A 17,545-nucleotide genomic window follows, 5' to 3' on the forward strand; every position below is an offset into this window, starting at 1 on the left:
ATGGGGTGTGGGGAAGCTGCCTGGGAACCCTGATATTGGGAGGAGGAGGGGCCAGGAACGGCAGGACTGATCCTGAGGCTGGTGCTAAGGAGGAGGGAAGATCTGGGTTCTGAGCTGGAACCAGAAATGACCCCAAACCTCAGGCTTTCCAAATGCCACCTGCATCATTACCCAGCTGCCCAGGAAACTTACCCCTCTTCAGTTTTGCACTTTGGGATGGGACAGGGTGAAGAAGCCTCCCCCTAACCCTTCTTAGAAGGCCTCTGTCAGGAGCAAGCTTTGGAACTCAGATTGCCAAGCTCAAGATTGGGTCTTGAAACTTCCTCCCCACAGGCCGTCCAACCCCAATATAGAAGTCCAGAGAAGACAGAAATCTCACCCCGTTGGGGTTTGGAAGTTTGGGCAATGTCCTCAGAAACTTTTGTGTGGATTGGAGGAGGGTGCAGGTCCCTGTGTTCTGCCCAGAATCTCCCACACCCATGGTGATGTCATAACTGGTCCCAGCCCAAGGGTCTGTGCCCACACTTCCGGCCAGGCGGGGAGGCCCCCAGTTTCTGAGGGTGGGAGGAGGAGCTGAGACCCTGGGACCCCCAACATCTCTGGTAGCAGCTTGGAGTGAACTGGAATTATGGGGATGCTCTTGAGATTCCCTTGTCCAAAGATTTCTGAATCTCTGGACAAACCCCATTAACAAACCCCTCTAGGGGTTTTGGGCTGCAGGAGGGTAGAGCTAGCCAGAGCTTGGGCAACTGAGGCTAATGAGCGGGATTATTATTTCACGGGCTCCTGGTTAGCAGAGCAACACCCCGGCCAAAATTCCCGAAGACGCTGTTATGGAGTGATAAGTGCTTGAGCATCACTTGTTCTCTGGTGTCAGGCACCAAGCTGGCTGGCCTGTGAGATGGGTGAGGAATGGGATATCATTCCCTCCATCCCCTCTCTGCCTGCCTGGAGCAGTCATTGCACCTGATAGGAACAAGGAGTATGGGAGTTACCATCCAAACTGACGGCTTTAAACCTAATTTTCATCCATAGGGCTGTCATCTTCACCTAATTCCTCTGGTTCAGCACCCCAGAATAATTTAACCACCCTTTCTCTTTCCTTTGTCCTAGGGGAAGAGACTTTGATGGCCAAGTTGCCTGGTGGACTTTGGATGGACGTTCCTTCCTTACCTTTGCCTTGGCATAGAGTGGTTGGCCTAGGAGCCAGGCTGCCAGGGTTCAAATCTTGGCTCCACTGCTTACTGGCTGTGTGACCTTGGACAAGTCACTTATCCTTCTCTGTGCTCTGGGAGGATAAAAGAAGCCCCAGAAAGAGACGAGAGTGGCTCAGACACAGAAGACAGGGTCTGGGGAAGGAGATGCCTTTCCCAGCCCTTGCTAAAAAGGTTGGAGGCTGCAATAGGCAGAAATAATCCACCCCCAGCTCTCCTCCTGGTAACCCCCGCCCCACGGCTTTCCCATACACCCTCAAATCTGATGAGGGCCCTTGGGAAGATGTGGTGTTAGGACTCTTCCCTGAGGCTTGCTAGTTTTAAACACCAGGTGTAACTGCAAAGATGGTGATGAAGCCTGGGAGTAGCCTGATGAGCGATAAGTCCCAAGCTCTCAGCGCCCTGGGCTCAGGCCCAGGCTGGGTGCCAAGGCTGGCTTCTCTTTTCAGGCCTGGGGCCTTAAGACTCAGCTTCTAAAAGCAGTTTTTCCTTGGCCACAGTCATCTAAGCAGAGGCTGGCCTAGACCCTGCACTTGGGTCCTTTCGTGGTGAGCCAGTGGTCCTCACCCAGCTGCTCTCCTTCATGGGTTATCCTCTGCCAGGGATTTGGGCTGGTTCTAGGATGCCGGAAAGGTATGCTCGTGTGTGTACCCCTCAAATCCAGGATCTCAGTGTTAGAGGGGCCTTTACTGGCCCTTGGCTGACCTCTTCACAAGGAGAATGAAGAAAGCTGAGAAGTGACATACTTAGTTTGAGAGGAAACAGACCGGCCAGGGTTCATGAGGCTTGAAATGAGTCCCAGCTGCACTCATTTGCTGGATGACCATGGGCTAGTCATGTCTCCTCCCAAAGCCTCAGTTTCCTCAAAAAGCTCCACTTGACTGAGTGTCTCCTGAGCATGGATGACCCTAGGCATCCCTGACTTTGTCCGTGGAGCACGGCAGAACACAGGCCTTGCAGCCAGACCACCTTTGTTAGAATCCCCAGCTCGCCACTCCCTAGCTAAGGGACTTCAACAAATTCCTTCATCTGTAAGATGCAGATAATACACCAACTTCATAGAGTTGTTGTGAGGATTGAGTCCTCAATGCCTAAGGCACAGAAAGGGGGCTCAGTGTGTTGGCTGTTACCGATTGCAGGGTATCCATGCGCGTGTGTGTGTGTGTGTCTATGTCTGTGTATGAATGCTCGTGCCCAGGTAGGTATGGCTGAGAATGAACATCAGCCTTTGCATCTCACTCTCCACACTTGCTCCAGTGGCTCCTGGAAAGTTCAGATACATCTTGGAGACTGGGAAGGGAGACTCAGTAGGAGGAATCAGGGTGTGTGTGTGTGTGTGTGTTTGTGTTTGGGGGAAGGGGTGGGACAGAGGAAAGATTTCTCCAAATCATCAGTTGCTTTAAAAGAAAGCCTATATTTAGCTGGTCTTAGAGGGCCTGTAAATATGTATTTTGCAAGGCAGACAGCCATAGCTGTGGGAGTTCCAGAGATATGCAGGGAGGTCAAAGAAAAAAAATAATCAGAAAGATTAGGCAATATATTTTGTCATCAGCAGATTCAAAGAACTCTTTCTACTGCCTGCTCCCACTGCTAATAATACACATTTCTGTGTTTTGATGGTTCCTGTGTTTCATCTGTTCTCTGGATCTTGTGCAGTGGGTGCCTGAGAAGGCGACCGGCTCTCAGAGACACCTTTTCCTGCCAGCCTTTGCCTCGTCTGCCCTGGGTCAGGGGAAACAGCATCCTGCCATCTCCGTCCCCTGTGGCCTGCCAGGCTTTGCTGGCGCAGGTACAGCCTCCACAGCACCAGCTCGCAGGTTTCCCACACTCAGCTCCCAGCACTCGGGTGGCTTTGAGGGTGAGGTGTGGGGTGAGAAATCCTGCCACTTTGGGGCATTACTACTTCAGAGACCTCTTCTTCCTACAAAAATGTTCATGAATTATTCTTATTTTTTGTTTTTTACTTTTACTTTGAAAAGTTTCTTTAAAAGTAAGAGGCATTTGGCCGGGCACAGTGGCTCACCCCTGTAATCCCAGCACTTTGGGAGGCCGAGGTGGGCAGATCATGAGGTCGGGAGTTAGAGACCAGCCTGGCCAAAATGGTGAAATCCCGTCTCTACTAAAAATACAAAAATTAGCCGGACATGGTGGCACATGCCTGCAGTCCCAGCTACTCGGAAGGCTGAGGCAGGAGAATTGCTTGAACCTAGGAGGTGGAGGGAGGTTGCATTGAGCCAAGATCACTCCACTGCATTCCAGCTTGGGTGACAGAGTGAGACTTCATCTCAAAAAAAAAAAAAAAAAGTAAGAGGCATTAAAAGAATCATGTAACAGAATTTACAAAAGCTAGCCATGTACCCTTTTTGCTTTGGGTTTCTACATATAAAAGAGAATATTCTAACTTGAATAAAGCCCCCTATTCTTTCTCCCCAGTCCCATTGCCCACCTCCCTCCACAGGCACAAATTTGGAATACAGCTTTTCTAGACCATATATTTTGCATGACTAGATTTTAATTGTAGCAAACTAGAGATATAAAACTCACCATTTTATGTGTACAGGTCACTGGCATTAAGTACAATCACATTGTGCAACCAGCACCGCTATCCATCTCTAGAATCTTTTTTCATCTTCCAGAGCTGAAACTCCATGCCCATATAAGTCTGCATTCCCCCATTCTGCCTCCTGGGTTCAAGCAATTATCCTGCCTCAGCCTCCCAAGTAGCTGGGATTACAGGCCCACACCACCACACCCGGCTAATTTTGTATTTTTAGTAGAGATGGGGTTTCACCATGTTGGCCAGGCTGGTCTGAAACTCCTGACCTCAAGTGACCACCCGCCTCAACCTCCCAAAGTGCTGGGATTACAGGCATGAGCCTAGAGATTACAGTGCCTAGCCTAGAGTTATGTATTTTAAAAATTTCTGTAATAGCCAGATACAGTGGCTCATGCCTGTAATCCCTGTACTTTGGGAGGGTGAGGCAGGAGGATCACTTGAGGCCAGGATTTCAAGCCTAGGCTGGGCAACATGGCAAGATCCCATCTCTACAAAAAATAAAAAATTAGGCCGGGTAAAGTGGCTTATGCCTGTAATCCCAGCACTTTGGGAGGCTGAGGTGGGCAGATCACAAACAAGTCAGGAGATCAAGACTATCCTGGCCAACATGGTGAAACCCAATACAAAAAATTATCCAGGCATGGTGGAGTATGCCTGTAGTCCCAGCTACTTGGGAGGCTGAGGCAGGAGAATCGTTTGAACCCAGGAAGAGAAGGTTGCAGTGAGCCCAAGATGGTGTCACTGCATTCCAGCCTGGCGACAGAGCAAGACTCCGCCTCAAAAAAAAAAAAAAGCCAGATGTGGTGGTTCAGCTATAGTCTTGATTACTTGGGAGACTGAGGTAGGAGAATCACTTGAGCCCAGGAGTTCCAGGCTGCAGTGATCTATGATTGTGTGCTTCTGCACTCCAGCCTGTGTGACAAAGCAAGACCCTGTCTCAGAAAAAAAAAAAAAAAAAAAAAAAAAGATTATGCAATGGCCGTCATACTATGTGTACCATTTTCCCAGCCAACATGTTTTTCACAATGGAGCCACAATTATTCATTTGATTTGTTCATTTGAACTTCTGTTTATTACTATCATGTGAATAAGCCACAATATATTTATCAGTTGGATGTTTAGGTTGTTTCTATGTTTTGCTATTATTTTTTATTTATTTATTTTGAGATGAAGTCTCACTGTCGTCCAGGCTGGAGTACAGTGGCTTGATCTCGGCTCACTGCAACCTCTGCCTCCTGGGTTCAAATGATTCTCCTACCTCAGTCGCCTCCCGAGTAGCTGGGATTACAGGCACACACCACTGCGCCCGGCTAATTTTTGTATTTTTAGCAGAAATGGGGTTTCACCATGTTGGCCAGGCTGGTCTCAAACTCTTGAGCTCAAGTGATCTGCCCGCCTTGGCCTCCCAAAGTGCTGGGATTACAGGCATGAGCCACCTCGCCTGGCCTGTTTTTCTTTTTTCTTTTTTTTTTTTTTTTGAGACGGAGTTTCACTCATGTTACCCAGGCTGGAGTGCAATGGCGCGATCTCGGCTCACTGCAACCTCCGCCTCCTGGGTTCAGGCAATTCTCCTGCCTCAGCCTCCTGAGTAGCTGGGACTACAGGCAGGTACCACCATGCCCAGCTAATTTTTTTGTAGTTTTAGTAGAGACGGGGTTTCACCATGTTGACCAGGATGGTCTCGATCTCTTGACCTCGTGATCCACCCGCCTCGGCCTCCCAAAGTGCTGGGATTACAGGCTTGAGCCACCGCGCCCGGCCCTGTTTTTCTATTATATAAACAGGGCTGCAGTGAACACGCTTGGGCTTTTCTCTGAACCCATCATTAGAGCATATACTTAGAATTAGAAAGCTAGGATCGTCGGGCAGGAACACTTTGAAGTTGACTAGTACCGCCAAACTGCTCTCTACAGCGGCTGAACCAATCGATCCTCTCACCACCAGCGTTTGTACAAGACGTCCTGTTTCACCATATCCTTGCCAACTTTTGCCCTTGTTAGACTTATGTGTGCCAATCCGATGGGCGTGAGGTGGTATTTCATTTGAAGCTGCATTCCCTGCCTCTGAGGTCGAGCATCTTATTAATCTCATTGGTCATGTGGGTTTCCTCTAGGCAAATCATTTATGTTCATATCCTTTGCTATCCTATTGTAGCTTTCAGTGCAAGTTACAGCAGAAAGCCCAACTAGAAGGGGTTTAAGCAAAAAGGAACATTTATGAGCTCACATAACAAGAAGTCCTGGCGGTGGTTGATTCAGAGGCCCTGCTGTGACATCAAACACCAGGTTCTTTTTGTCTTTTAGCCACACCCTCTCATCGTGTTGGCTTGCCTCTTAGACGGGCCTCCTCATGGTCCCAAGATGGCTGCCTCAACTCCAAGTGTTTTGTGCAAGTAATAACGTCCAGAGACAGAAGAAAGAGGATAAGTGGATGCTTGCTTTTTTTTTTTTTTTCTTTTTTTGAGGCAGAGTTTCATTCTTGTTGCCCAGGCTGGAGTGCCATGGCTCAGTCTTGGCTCACCGCAACCTCTGCCTCCTGGGTTCAAGTGATTCTCCTGCCTCAGCCTCCCTAGTAGTTGGGATTACAGGCACCCGCCACCATGCCCAGCTGATTTTTTGTATTTTTAGTAGAGACGGGGTTTCACTATGTTGGTTAGGCTGGTCTCAAACTCCTGACCTCAGGCAATCCACCCAGCTCTGCCTCCCAAAGTGCTGGGATTACAGGCGTGAGTCACCACGCCTGACTGGATGCTTTCTTATTAATCTCCTTATTACTCTCTTATTAGTCTCCTTCCCCCCCAGGAGACCTTCCAGAATTGCATAAACGTCCACGCCTAAGCCAATCATTGATCAGAAGAACTAAATTAACATGCTATAGTTAGATCAATCACTGTTCATCTGATGGGGCTGAGGAAGGCCAAGCCTCCCCAAAAGCCCAAATCCGTGAATCAGAACAGGGTTCTGATTATCAAGGAAGAAGAGAAGGGATGCTATTTGGAGTGGCACAAAAAAATGTCTGTCCTTACTACTTGAAAGAAAAAAAAATAGGCCAGGCAGGGTGGCTCACACCTATAATCTTGGCATTTTGGGAGGCCAAGGTGAGTGGTTTGCTTGAGCCCAGGAGTTTGAGATCAGGCTAGGCAACATGATGAGACCCCATCCCTACCAAAAAAAATATAATATATATATATGTATGTGTGTGTGTGTATATATATATATATATATAAATTAGGCAGGCACGGTGGTATGTGTCTGCAGTCACAGCTACTTGGAGGCTGATGTGGGAGGATGACTTGAACCTGGAGGGGCAGAGGTTGCAGTGAGCCAAGGTTGTGCCACTGCAGTCCAGCCTGGGCAACAGAGCGAGACCCTGTTTCAAAAAGAAAAAAGAGAAGAAATACAAATAAAATAAAAGTTCTGTCTTTTCCGTATTGATTCCTAGGAGGGTTGTTTTGTTTTGTTTTGTTTTGAGATGGAAGAGATGGAGTTTCGCTCTTGTTACCCAGGCTGGAGTGTGAAGGTACAATCTCGGCTCACTGTAACCTCTGCCTCCCAGGTTCAAGCGATTCTCCGGCCTCAGCCTCCCAATTAGCTGGGATTACAGGCGTGCGCCACCATGGCCGACTAATTTTGTAGATTCTTAGGAGGTCAGGAGGTCTTTATATTCTGAATGCTAACCCTTTATCTGTTGTATATGCTGTCACCATTGCCACCCAGGCCACTCCTTGTCCTTAGCTTTGTTTGTAATGTCATTTTCATGGTGGAGGGCTTTTGGGGGGTAATATAATAAAAATCGGCTGATCTTTTTTGAGCGTGTCTCTTGTTTAAGAAATACTTTCCTACCCTTAGGTCTCCTATATTTTCTCCTTTTTTTTACATTTTCTCCTAATTATTTTAAAGTTTTGTTTTTCACTTTTAGGTCTTTAATCCATCTGGAATTCATATTTATGGATGGTGTGAAGATTTTTCATAGGAAATGGCAACTGTCACGTTTTATTGGATAGTCTATTCTCTCTCACCGAGTTGCAGTGCTGCCACTGTGATAAATCACATTCCCACAAATGCTTGGATCTGTTTCTGGGCACTCGGTTCTATTGATCCCTTTGTCTAGCCCGGCACCAATACCACATTGTTTTAATTATCGCTTTCCAAAAAGTCTTGGTATTTGTTAGGGCCAGGTCTCTTTCCTTAATTCTTTTTCAGAATGGTCTACTTTTTTCTTGGGTCTTTGTTCTTCTCTATGAAGTTTGGAATTAGTTTGCTTAGCTCTGTGAAAAATCCTGTTGGGATATTTATTGGACCTGCAATAAATCAATAGACTAAGGTGGAGAGAATCATCTTCATAACATTGGGGCATCTCATCCCTAACCTAACGCTTCTCTACTGTTCTCCATTTTGTTTGTTTGTTTTTTTTGAGACAGAGTTTTACTTTGTTGCCCAGGCTGGAGTGCAGTGGCTCTATCTCAGCTCCCTGTAAACTCCCCATCCTGGATTCAAGCAATTCTCATGCCTCAGCCTCCTGTATAGCTGGGATTACAGGCGCCTGCCACCACGCCAAGCTGATTTTTATTGTATTTTAGTAGAGACTGGTTTTCACTATGTTGACCAGGCTGGTCTTGAACTCCTGAGCTCAGGCAATATGCCCATTTCGGCCTCCCAAAGTGCTAGGATTACAGGTGTGAGGCACCGTGCCTGGCCATCTATTTATTACTATGATAGCCTATGTTTTTCTTCCTAAATATCTTGCAATGTATTTTGTAATTTTTTTCTGGGTTCTGTACAAATTTTAATTTATTTGTGAATGATTTTTTTTGAAAAGATACTATAATTTCTAATAAATTATTGCTAGTGCATAGAAACACTGCTGAATTTGTATTCTTCTTATTATTTTTTGTAATTTGGATGTTGACCTTTGTCCAGCAGTACTTCACTTAATCACTCTAGTAATATGCCCTTAGAATCTCTTGATTTTCTATATAAATAATCATGCCATCTACAGATGTCAGAGATTTTTGCCTCTTATTTTCCTAATACACGTACTTCTTTTTTTATTTTTTATTTGAGATACAGTCTCGATCTGTCACCCAGGCTGAAGTGCAATGGTGCGATCTCAGCTCACTGCAACCTCTGCCTCTGGGGTTCAAGCTATTCTTCTGCCTCATCCTCCTCAATAGCTGGGATTATAGGCCCCCACCACCGCGCCCGCCTAATTACTTTGAGTAGAGACGGGGTTTAACCATGCTGGCCAGGTTGGTCTGGAATTCCTGATCTCAGCCGCCCACCTCCGCCTCCCAAAGTGCTGGGATTACAGGAGTGAGCCACCGGGCCCGGCCTTATTTTCCTAATCCTTCTATCAGTGAATGGCGGCTTCTAAATCTGACCTGTCCCAGCTCTTGGGCTGGGCCTGTGGACTGACCCTGGGCAGCTATTACCTTGCACTGTCAGTTATAAATAAATAAAACACCCTTACTTTCTCCAGAGCTTTACAGTTTGCAAAGCACTTTCACTTCCATCATCTCATTTATCCTTCTTACCCCCACTTGATGGAGCGGGAGTGTCTGGGTGGAAACCGCTTAGGGCTCTGTGTTCAGAGATCCAGCTGTGCAGGCATGGTGCCAACGCACCTCAGACAGTCCCTCCTCTTCTCTCTTTCTCCGGTAAGCTAAACGTTTGGCCAGGAATGGTCCCTGGCATTCCAACTCATGTGTAATGGATTTGGGCCGTCAGAGGCTCAGGGAACGACCCCCTTTGAGGGCTGAAATCCACCGATAAAAAGGGGGGATTCTGGGTACATTAGGTCTCCAGGCTGGTATCCCAAAATGTCTGGGGGGATACGGAAATGTCCTTGGATGTCGGACGCTTGATACAGATGGTGGGATGGGTGGAGGTGGGATGGGGAAGAGATCATTATGTCCAGCCCCTGCCTCCGTGCCGGTTCTCCTCCCCCCGTAGATTAGAGCGTCTTCTGGATAGGGAAGGGGAGGACGAGATGGAGCTCGTGGCCTTGGGTTCCCTCCTGCGTCGCCCCCCGTAACTGCGGCGCCCCGCACGCACTGCTGACGCGCATCCCCAGCCATCCCGCCCCCGACTCCCGCTCCGCCCCAACATCGCGCAGGCGCAAGACCGGGCTGGAGCCGGCGAACGCGCCCTCTCGTGGCAGACTGGCCGAGTCGCAGTCTTTGTTGTTGCGCTGGAGGCGGTGAACGGGACGGGGGAGAAAGATGTGGGTGGAGTCTGGGAGGCAGATGCGAGAATCAGATCACAATGACGAGAAGCCCTTTCCTTTGTCCCTCACGGCAACGTATAGATGCGGATAAAGAAAACACGGCCTCAGACGTCAAGAGACTTAGAGACAGGTGCATAGGGACTGAAGCTGAATGAGACACACTGAACATTCATTCATTCATTCGTTCATTCAGCAAACATTCACTGGGATGGGGAGATACGGGGACAAAGGACCAGAGGGCTTATATTTAGGCACTGGTGGGCAGAGACGGGGCAGAAAGTTGGAGAGACGGATGCGGTTGTCAAAAAGGCGAGGACAGAGAAGCCACTAGCTCAGGGCAGGGCTGGGCCACAGGAGTGAGGCAGAGGCCGGGGAAGTCCTGGTGGAGCCTGCAGCCTGTGGCATGGCGCGGGCACCAGCTGTGCGAGGCGGGGTGCGAGCCCCAGTCACCCAATCTACAGGCCAAACACCTGTGCCCCTCCAGCTCCTCCGACTCCTTCAGTTCCCCCAACCGACGCCCCAACTGGGGAGGGCCAAATGGAGAGCTAAGATAGGCAATGTGAGCACCAGGCGGGACCGATATGTGGGATCCATGCATTCATCATTCTACTACGAACAAAAAGCCCGGACTGGCCAGAGTTTGGAGGATGCTGGGAATCAGCTCTTTGTTCTGAGACTGGTTAATACAGGAAGAGTCCAGCGTTTCTCCCGTCTTTCCTATACCAACTTTCCCACTCAGTAACCAAATTGCAAGGGGCAGTTTCTGTCTACAATTTTTCCAGCTAGTAAAGGAAGGAGTGAGCAGAGTGATCAAATTTGAATATCACTATTTTGCACACACACACACAAAATAGAAAGCTGATGGCAGAGGCACTGACCCTGCTAAGACCACAGAAACGCATGATGTGCCTTCAAAAGGAATATCGCTGCCACCACCTGTGAAGTGGTCTCAACAAGGAAACTGAATGTAAACCTTATCAGGCCTCTAAATGCAACTACAATTAACAGGAGATAACAATGTACAGGAAATACAATGTATAGGAAGTATGGAGGTGGGAGGAACATGCTAAAAAACACCTAGAGATGCAATCAGCAAAATCCAGAGGGCAGAAAAGTACAGAAGAAATGATCTGGTTCCTTCAAGGAAAGAGAGAGAGGAGGGAGGGAAGGAAGGGAGGAAGTAAGGAGGGAAGGAAGAGAGGAAGTAAGAAAGGAAGGAAGGGAAAGAAGGATGAACCTCCTTTGGGAGGTCGAGGTAGGTGGATTACCTGAGGTCAGGAGATCAAGACCATCCTGACTAACATGGTGAAACCCCGTCTCTGCTAAAAATACAAAAATTAGCTGGATGTGGTGGCTCATGCCTGTAGTCCCAGCTACTCAGGAGGCTGAGGCAGGAGAACTGCTTGAATTGGGGAGGTGGAAGTTGCAGCAAGCCGAGATCGTGTCACTGCACTCCGGCCTGGGTGACAGAGTGAGACTCCATCTTGAAAAAAAAAAAAAAAAAAGAATAAAGAGCCCTATCAATCATCAATCAGTTGCAATGTGTGTACCTTCTTTGTATCCTGATTGGAACAAGTACACCGTAAATATATATAAATATATATATATATGAGAAATTGGAAATTTGAACACTAGAAGTTTGATATTAAGGAAGTTTATTGATGATGTTAATAACTGAACATGTATGACTACATTAAAAAGAATTAGTATTTAAAGACACATACTGAAATATTGATGGATGAAATTAATTGGGAGGGGTATAGATGAAACTAGATTGGCCATGAGTTGATAATTGTTGAAGCTGGGTAACAGATACATGGGGGCTTATTATAGTATGCTGTAAATTTTTCAAACTAAGTTTAAAGACCCTGTGACCCCCCCTTCCCACCCCTAGGCCCAACAGACAGAGGGTGCTGTGTGTTACAAGCAGCAGGTTGCAATCCAGACAACTCTGAGTGGGAAGGTCCTCTCAGGGCCGAGCGGCCTAGGGAGGCTTTCTGGGGACTTTCTGGCTTGTGGGACAGTCCCTGGCACCCCTGAGTTGGACAGGGAGGATCAGATGGGGAAGTGGCTGCAGCTTTTCATTAAGGAAGGCTGGTCTCTGTGGGCCTGGTGACACTGGAGCCAGGCACTGCTACCTTAAGACAGCTGAGTGGGTGGCTCCGAAAATAGCCAGGGGATAGCAGGGGGCAGGGGGAGAGTCACATGGAGAAGCTCAGGCGTGAGGCTGGGCAGGTGCCCGGGTGCTGGTGCTTCTGCCTGCTCCGCCAGAGCCCTCGGACTCTCCCTCTGCCTCCAGAACTTTCCTTCCTCCCTCCCACCGTCTCTGAGAAGGCAGAGAGATGCCCAGGTGATGCCGGGACAAATACTGCCTTGCCTAAGGGGATGCTGACTCTTGGAATTTGGTGGCTCCCCAGGGATGGGCAGGTCAGTCAGGTAGAGAGAGAGAGAGGAAGGACAAGGACTGAGTACACTGCCTACCAGTCACCCCATCTGCAGGCCAACACCTGTGCCCTTAGGCTGGACCCAAGCGATCCTTGCCTGGGGTCTTTTGTTGTCATCTTGAGGAATGCTCACACAGGCACCAAGGGTTTGGGAGCCCTGGCAGCCATAGGTCCCTACCCCCTTCTCAGGGCACCTGGGGAGAGTGCCCCTGTGCCTGCCCTGAGTGGGAAACCTGGGGAGAGAAGGAAGCCCTGCCCCATCACCCCTAGACTAAGATCCTTTGGCAGAGGCAGGAAGGAGGGGGAGGCAGGGCCGGGCAAGTGCTTCGGCTGCTGTCATTGACTGAGTCAGGCACTGGGCTAAGCCTTCTGCATGCATTCAACTTCTCAGCAACGTGGCCTTGGGGAAGGTACACGCCCCTGTGCCTCCGTTTTATCACCTGGTAAATGAATGGGTACAGTATTCATACCTGCCTCACAGGACTGTCGAGGGGTGGAATGAGGTAATATACTTAGACATATGTAAGACCTTCAGCACAGCAGCCGGCAGGGCTAGCTGGTATTACCCACTGGCAGGTGACGTCCACGTCGGCAGAGTTTGCTTGTCTTAGGGTTCCTTTTGCTCAGCAGCTTCCGTGCCTGATGCCTAGCAGGTGCTCTGTAAATAGATGCTGCATTCATTACTTTGTGAATTCCTCATAATGACGCCAAGAGGCAAGCACTCTTCTTGCCAGTTTATAGTTGTGGAAATGGGCTAGAGGGCAAATGGCACGCTTAAGGCCGCATCCCCAGCAAGTGGCCAAGGTGGGACTCGTGCCCACCTCCAGGCCTCGGAGCCTGTGCGCTGAGCCCTGACTCCACAGGCCAGAGAGGGCACCTCCTCCACTCACCTGTCTCCACCTGGTTGGTCCTGCCCAGGCTTGCCGTCTTCCTAGACCTCCATGCTGAATTGTTTGGACTAGGGATGAGGGCTGGGTGGATGGCACCTACATTGCTGTTAAGGAAGCTGTCACCAGCCAGCTACACCTACTGGTTGCCAGGCCCTGTGCCAGGCCCAAGGATACAAACACGACAAGATCCTAGTCTTCGAGGAGCTTGGAGCATCAGCTCCAGCCCACAGTGCGGTGTGGTAGGTTGTGCCCAGGAAAGCACGCAGGGGCTAAGGGCAGCCCAGCCTGGCCCAGCAGAAGAAGGGAGGTCAGAAAGCCTTCAGAAAGGAGAGGACATCTGCGCAGTCTGGAAAGGCGATGGAAGTTTTCTGCTTGGATGAAGGTGGGAAGGGAAATCCAGGCAGAGGGAACAGCCTGGGTGACGGCATGCAGAACTGAGAGTCTGCCAAGCTAGGCAGGGGCAGAGTGGGCAGGGCAGGGGCCTGGGGTCGGGACCGGGGGCAGAGGGTGGGATTCTAGACCAGCTGGCTGGGTTCAGTAGGGCAGGAAAGCCACCGGCTGGGATGAGCTAGGAACTCAGGGGCCATGAGGGCCGTTAGAATTTTAAGGGAGGATGGAGGTGGTGGGTTGGTGGTTTAGAAAACACTGTGGCCACTGGAGGGGACGATTGGAGGGACGGTGAGTGTGCGGAGGGCGTCCATCCCAGATTTGGTGCCTGCTCTGGGGGGAGGGGAGGCTGAAGCTGGGACCCAGCTGCCCTGAGCCACCTCCCTCCCTCCCTCCCTCCCTCCCTCCTCTCCACCCTACCCCTGTCTCTGTCACTCACCCGCGGGCCTGGCCAGGCAGCCATGGCTGTGGTGCTCATCTGGACTCCTCTCCTCATGGGTAAGTTGGGGGAGGCCCGGGATGAGGGGTAGATTTAGGGGTGGTGAGATGGAAGTATGGAGGGCCTGCAGAAGAGGGGTTGGCAGGAGCGAGGCAGGAGCCAGAAGGGCTTTGGGGGGCTAATGCCGTGACCCGCTGGGATCCAGGGAATGGGGCCAGGAGCTGGGCTCTGGGAAGAGGGGGCTGGGAGCTCTGAGGGCTGGAGGTGTCCTAGGGCCTGGGTGGGTCTGACAGCATAGGCCTAGAGGATCGTGGGCCCTTTAAAGAGCTGGCTGGGCCACAACTTCTAAGCCCAGACTAAATTTGGCCGTGGGAGGGAGGGTGGAGCTGGCAGCCCGTCCTCAGCTCCTCTCCTGGGCATAGGGTTCCTTTTGCTCAGCTGCTACGGCCTCTAGGGCAGGGCCTCTTCTTCCTTGGATGTTAGGGGAGGAAGGTGGGTACGAGTCCCAGAACGCTGCCCTTCCTCCTCCGGGTAGCGTTTCCTGTAGGCTCCTGCCCCCTTTTCCTCTCCTCTGGGTTCTTGGGCATTTAGCATGGGATTCTTTCCCAAGTGCCCTTCACACACACACACACACACACACACACACACACACACTCTCTCTCTCTCTCTCTCTCTCTCTCTCTCTCTCTCTCTCTCTCTTCCCAGCCAAACATCAGTCCCTGCTCACTGCACCATTAACAGGGGCCTGAAACAAGGAGTGGAAATGTTGCGGGAAAGGCTCCATTAATCCCAAATGGATGAAAGTCTGGGCGTTGTCACCAATTAAAATGTCTATCACAGCTGGGTGCAGTGGCTCACGCCTATAATCCCAGCACTTTGGGAGGCTGAGGTGGGTGGATCACGAGATCAGGAGTTCGAGACCAGTCAGACCAACATGGTGAAACCTCATCTCTACCAAAAATACAAAAATTAGCCGGGCGTGGAGGTGCACACCTGTAGTCCCAACTACTCAGGAGGTTGAGGCAGGAGAATTGCTTGAACCCGGGAGGCGGAAGTTGCAGTGAGCCGAGATCGCGCCATTGCACTCCAGCCTGGGTAATAGAGTGAGACTCCACCTCAAAAAAATCAAAAACCAAACACTGTCTAGCACAACCAGGGCCTGCTCCCCTGCCCCACACCCCATCCCTTCCTGGGAGGTGGCAAAGGAAATGCTTCTCTTGCTTCCGTAGGGTCTCCAAGGACTTGGTGGGGAAGGGAGCTTATCCCCTTCCCAGGACTGAGGCTGACCTGTGTGTTTGGGACTTGTGGGGTGCCCACAGGTCTCCTGGCAGGGCTGGGGGGCACCAAGGCCCAGCAGACCACGCTACACCCACTTGTGGGCCGTGTCTTTGTACACACCTTGGACCATGAGGCGTTCCTGAGTCTTCCTGAGCACGATGGTGAGTGGCCTGCCAAGCACCCAGGCAGGCAAGCTGGGGTGCGCTCTGCAGGGCTCCTGCTGTGACTCTAATTCTCTCTCCTGGCTTCCACCAGCTGTCCCACCCACTGTCCGCATCACCTACCACGCCCACCTCCAGGGACACCCAGACCTGCCCCGGTGGCTCCGCTACACCCAGCGCAGTCCCCACCATCCTGGCTTCCTCTACGGCTCTGCCACCTCAGAAGATCGTGGGCGCCAGGTCATTGAGGTGCCGTTAGGGACCCTGAGACACTCACGGGGGGGGGGCCGGTGTGGCCTCCTAGGAGCAGCCCTTCCAGTCGGGATTGGGTGTTCCTTCACTGTCATACATATAATTTACATACCTCTAATTTGGTATCTGAGTCCTCTCCTGCCAGCCCTCCCCTGTCCCCCCTCCCTGCACCCTGCTCTGCCACGTTTCTCATCTAACATACCTCTCAGGTGTCTTTCCCATCCCCCAGGTCACAGCCTACAATCGAGACAGCTTTGACACCACTCAGCAGAGGCTGGTGCTGGAGATTGGGGACCCGGAAGGTACCTCTAGCTGGGCCATATCCCTTCCCCACCAACGCCAGCCTTGGGGGAGGGCGAGGGGGCTGTGGATGGGAGAGGCTTGGAGGGGAGTGGAGCAGGGCATTCTGGAAAGTGGGGACAAGGTTTTAGGGAATGGGCTTTGGACTGGGATTCCAGGCTCTGGAGTTCTGTTACCAGCTGTGTTGCAGAGACTATGGAGCCTTGGGTCATTGGGTCGTGATGGATGGGGCATTGAGGGGCCTGAAAGGGTTTGTGGGGAGGAGCTTCAGGGAAGCTTTGGGGGGCAGAGCTGGGCAGGGTGCAGCCTGAGGTGTCCACCTGGCCTTCCCAGGCCCCCTGCTGCCATACCAAGCTGAGTTCCTGGTATGCAGCCACGATGTGGAGGAGGTGCTGCCCTCAACACCTGCCAGCCGCTTCCTCTCGGCCTTGGGGGGACTCTGGGAGCCTGGAGAGCTTCAGCTGCTCAACATCACTTCTGCCTTGGACCGTGGGGGTCGTGTCCCCCTTCCCATTGAGGGCCAAAGAGAAGGGTAGGTGTGCAACCCAAGGGGATGTCCTGAAAGAGGAGGATGCAGCTTGTGGCAGACATAGAACAAGGGTCTCCCTAATTTCCAGATGGGGCTCTACCATGCCCATCTCCACTTCCCAGCTTCACACCACTGTCCACTCCCCTCTGGCTACACCTGCATCTTCTTGTCCTTCCGAAGCCCAGATCCTAGTTACCCTGAACTCTGTACTTCCTGGTGCCTCATGAGGACATACCAGATCCATCCATTAAAGGATATTCCTTGAGGGGGAGAGTAAGGACCCCCAGAAAAATGGGGTGCTCTGTGTACTCTCACCATGACCTCAGATCTCTGGGAGGACTGTGACTCCTGCCAGACCCCAGCTGTGCCGTGTTCTCCTCTTAATCCTCCCTCCTAGTTGTCTCCCGATCCCATTCCCAGGTCATTGCCTACAATCAGGACAGTTTCAACCACCCCTGGCAGAGTGGTGCCTGGTGCTCCCAGCCCCCACTCTGCTGACAGTGACTTCTATCTTGTCCCAGGGTGTACATCAAGGTGGGTTCTGCCTCACCTTTCTCTACTTGCCTGAAGATGGTGGCATCCCCTGACAGCCACGCCCGCTGTGCCCAGGGCCAGCCTCCACTTCTGTCTTGCTATGATACCTTGGCACCCCACTTCCGCATTGACTGGTGCAATGTGACCCTGGTGAGGAGGCACCCTGGGGTCCAGGGGTGGGGCAGGGCATGGCCCCATCACAGTCCACCTTCCCTCCCTCTGTGCTGCTTCCCACCTCTGTCTCTCTGATTGCTCCAGTCTCATTTCTTTCTCTGATGCTCTCAATGTTACACACACACACACACACACACACACACACACACACACACACACAC

At 51.0% G+C, this 17,545-nt stretch overlaps 1 protein-coding gene across 5 annotated transcripts in view; it reads left to right on the forward strand.

Annotated features, from left to right (window-relative positions):
• Positions 1–14,109: 14,109 nt before the first annotated feature.
• The window catches only part of SGCA (sarcoglycan alpha), a 10,329-nt gene continuing 6,893 nt past the window's right edge, over positions 14,110–17,545 (forward strand). For 2 of the 5 annotated variants that reach the window (XM_032279973.1, XM_032279975.1), the window contains exons 1-5: positions 14,110–14,215; positions 15,476–15,595; positions 15,690–15,844; positions 16,077–16,149; positions 16,481–16,679. In XM_032279973.1, the coding sequence (XP_032135864.1) occupies positions 14,179–14,215; positions 15,476–15,595; positions 15,690–15,844; positions 16,077–16,149; positions 16,481–16,679 (584 nt within the window). In that variant the 5' untranslated portion in view covers positions 14,110–14,178. Of the gene's footprint in view, positions 14,216–15,475; positions 15,596–15,689; positions 15,845–16,056; positions 16,150–16,480; positions 16,684–17,197; positions 17,361–17,545 lie in introns of all 5 variants that reach the window. The other 3 variants (XM_032279971.1, XM_032279972.1, XM_032279974.1) reach the window with 3 other exon arrangements.

Source organism: Sapajus apella, unplaced genomic scaffold (assembly GCF_009761245.1).
Source record: "Sapajus apella isolate SASKATOON/1434 unplaced genomic scaffold, GSC_monkey_1.0 scaffold12, whole genome shotgun sequence".
Classification (NCBI taxonomy): domain Eukaryota; kingdom Metazoa; phylum Chordata; class Mammalia; order Primates; family Cebidae; genus Sapajus; species Sapajus apella.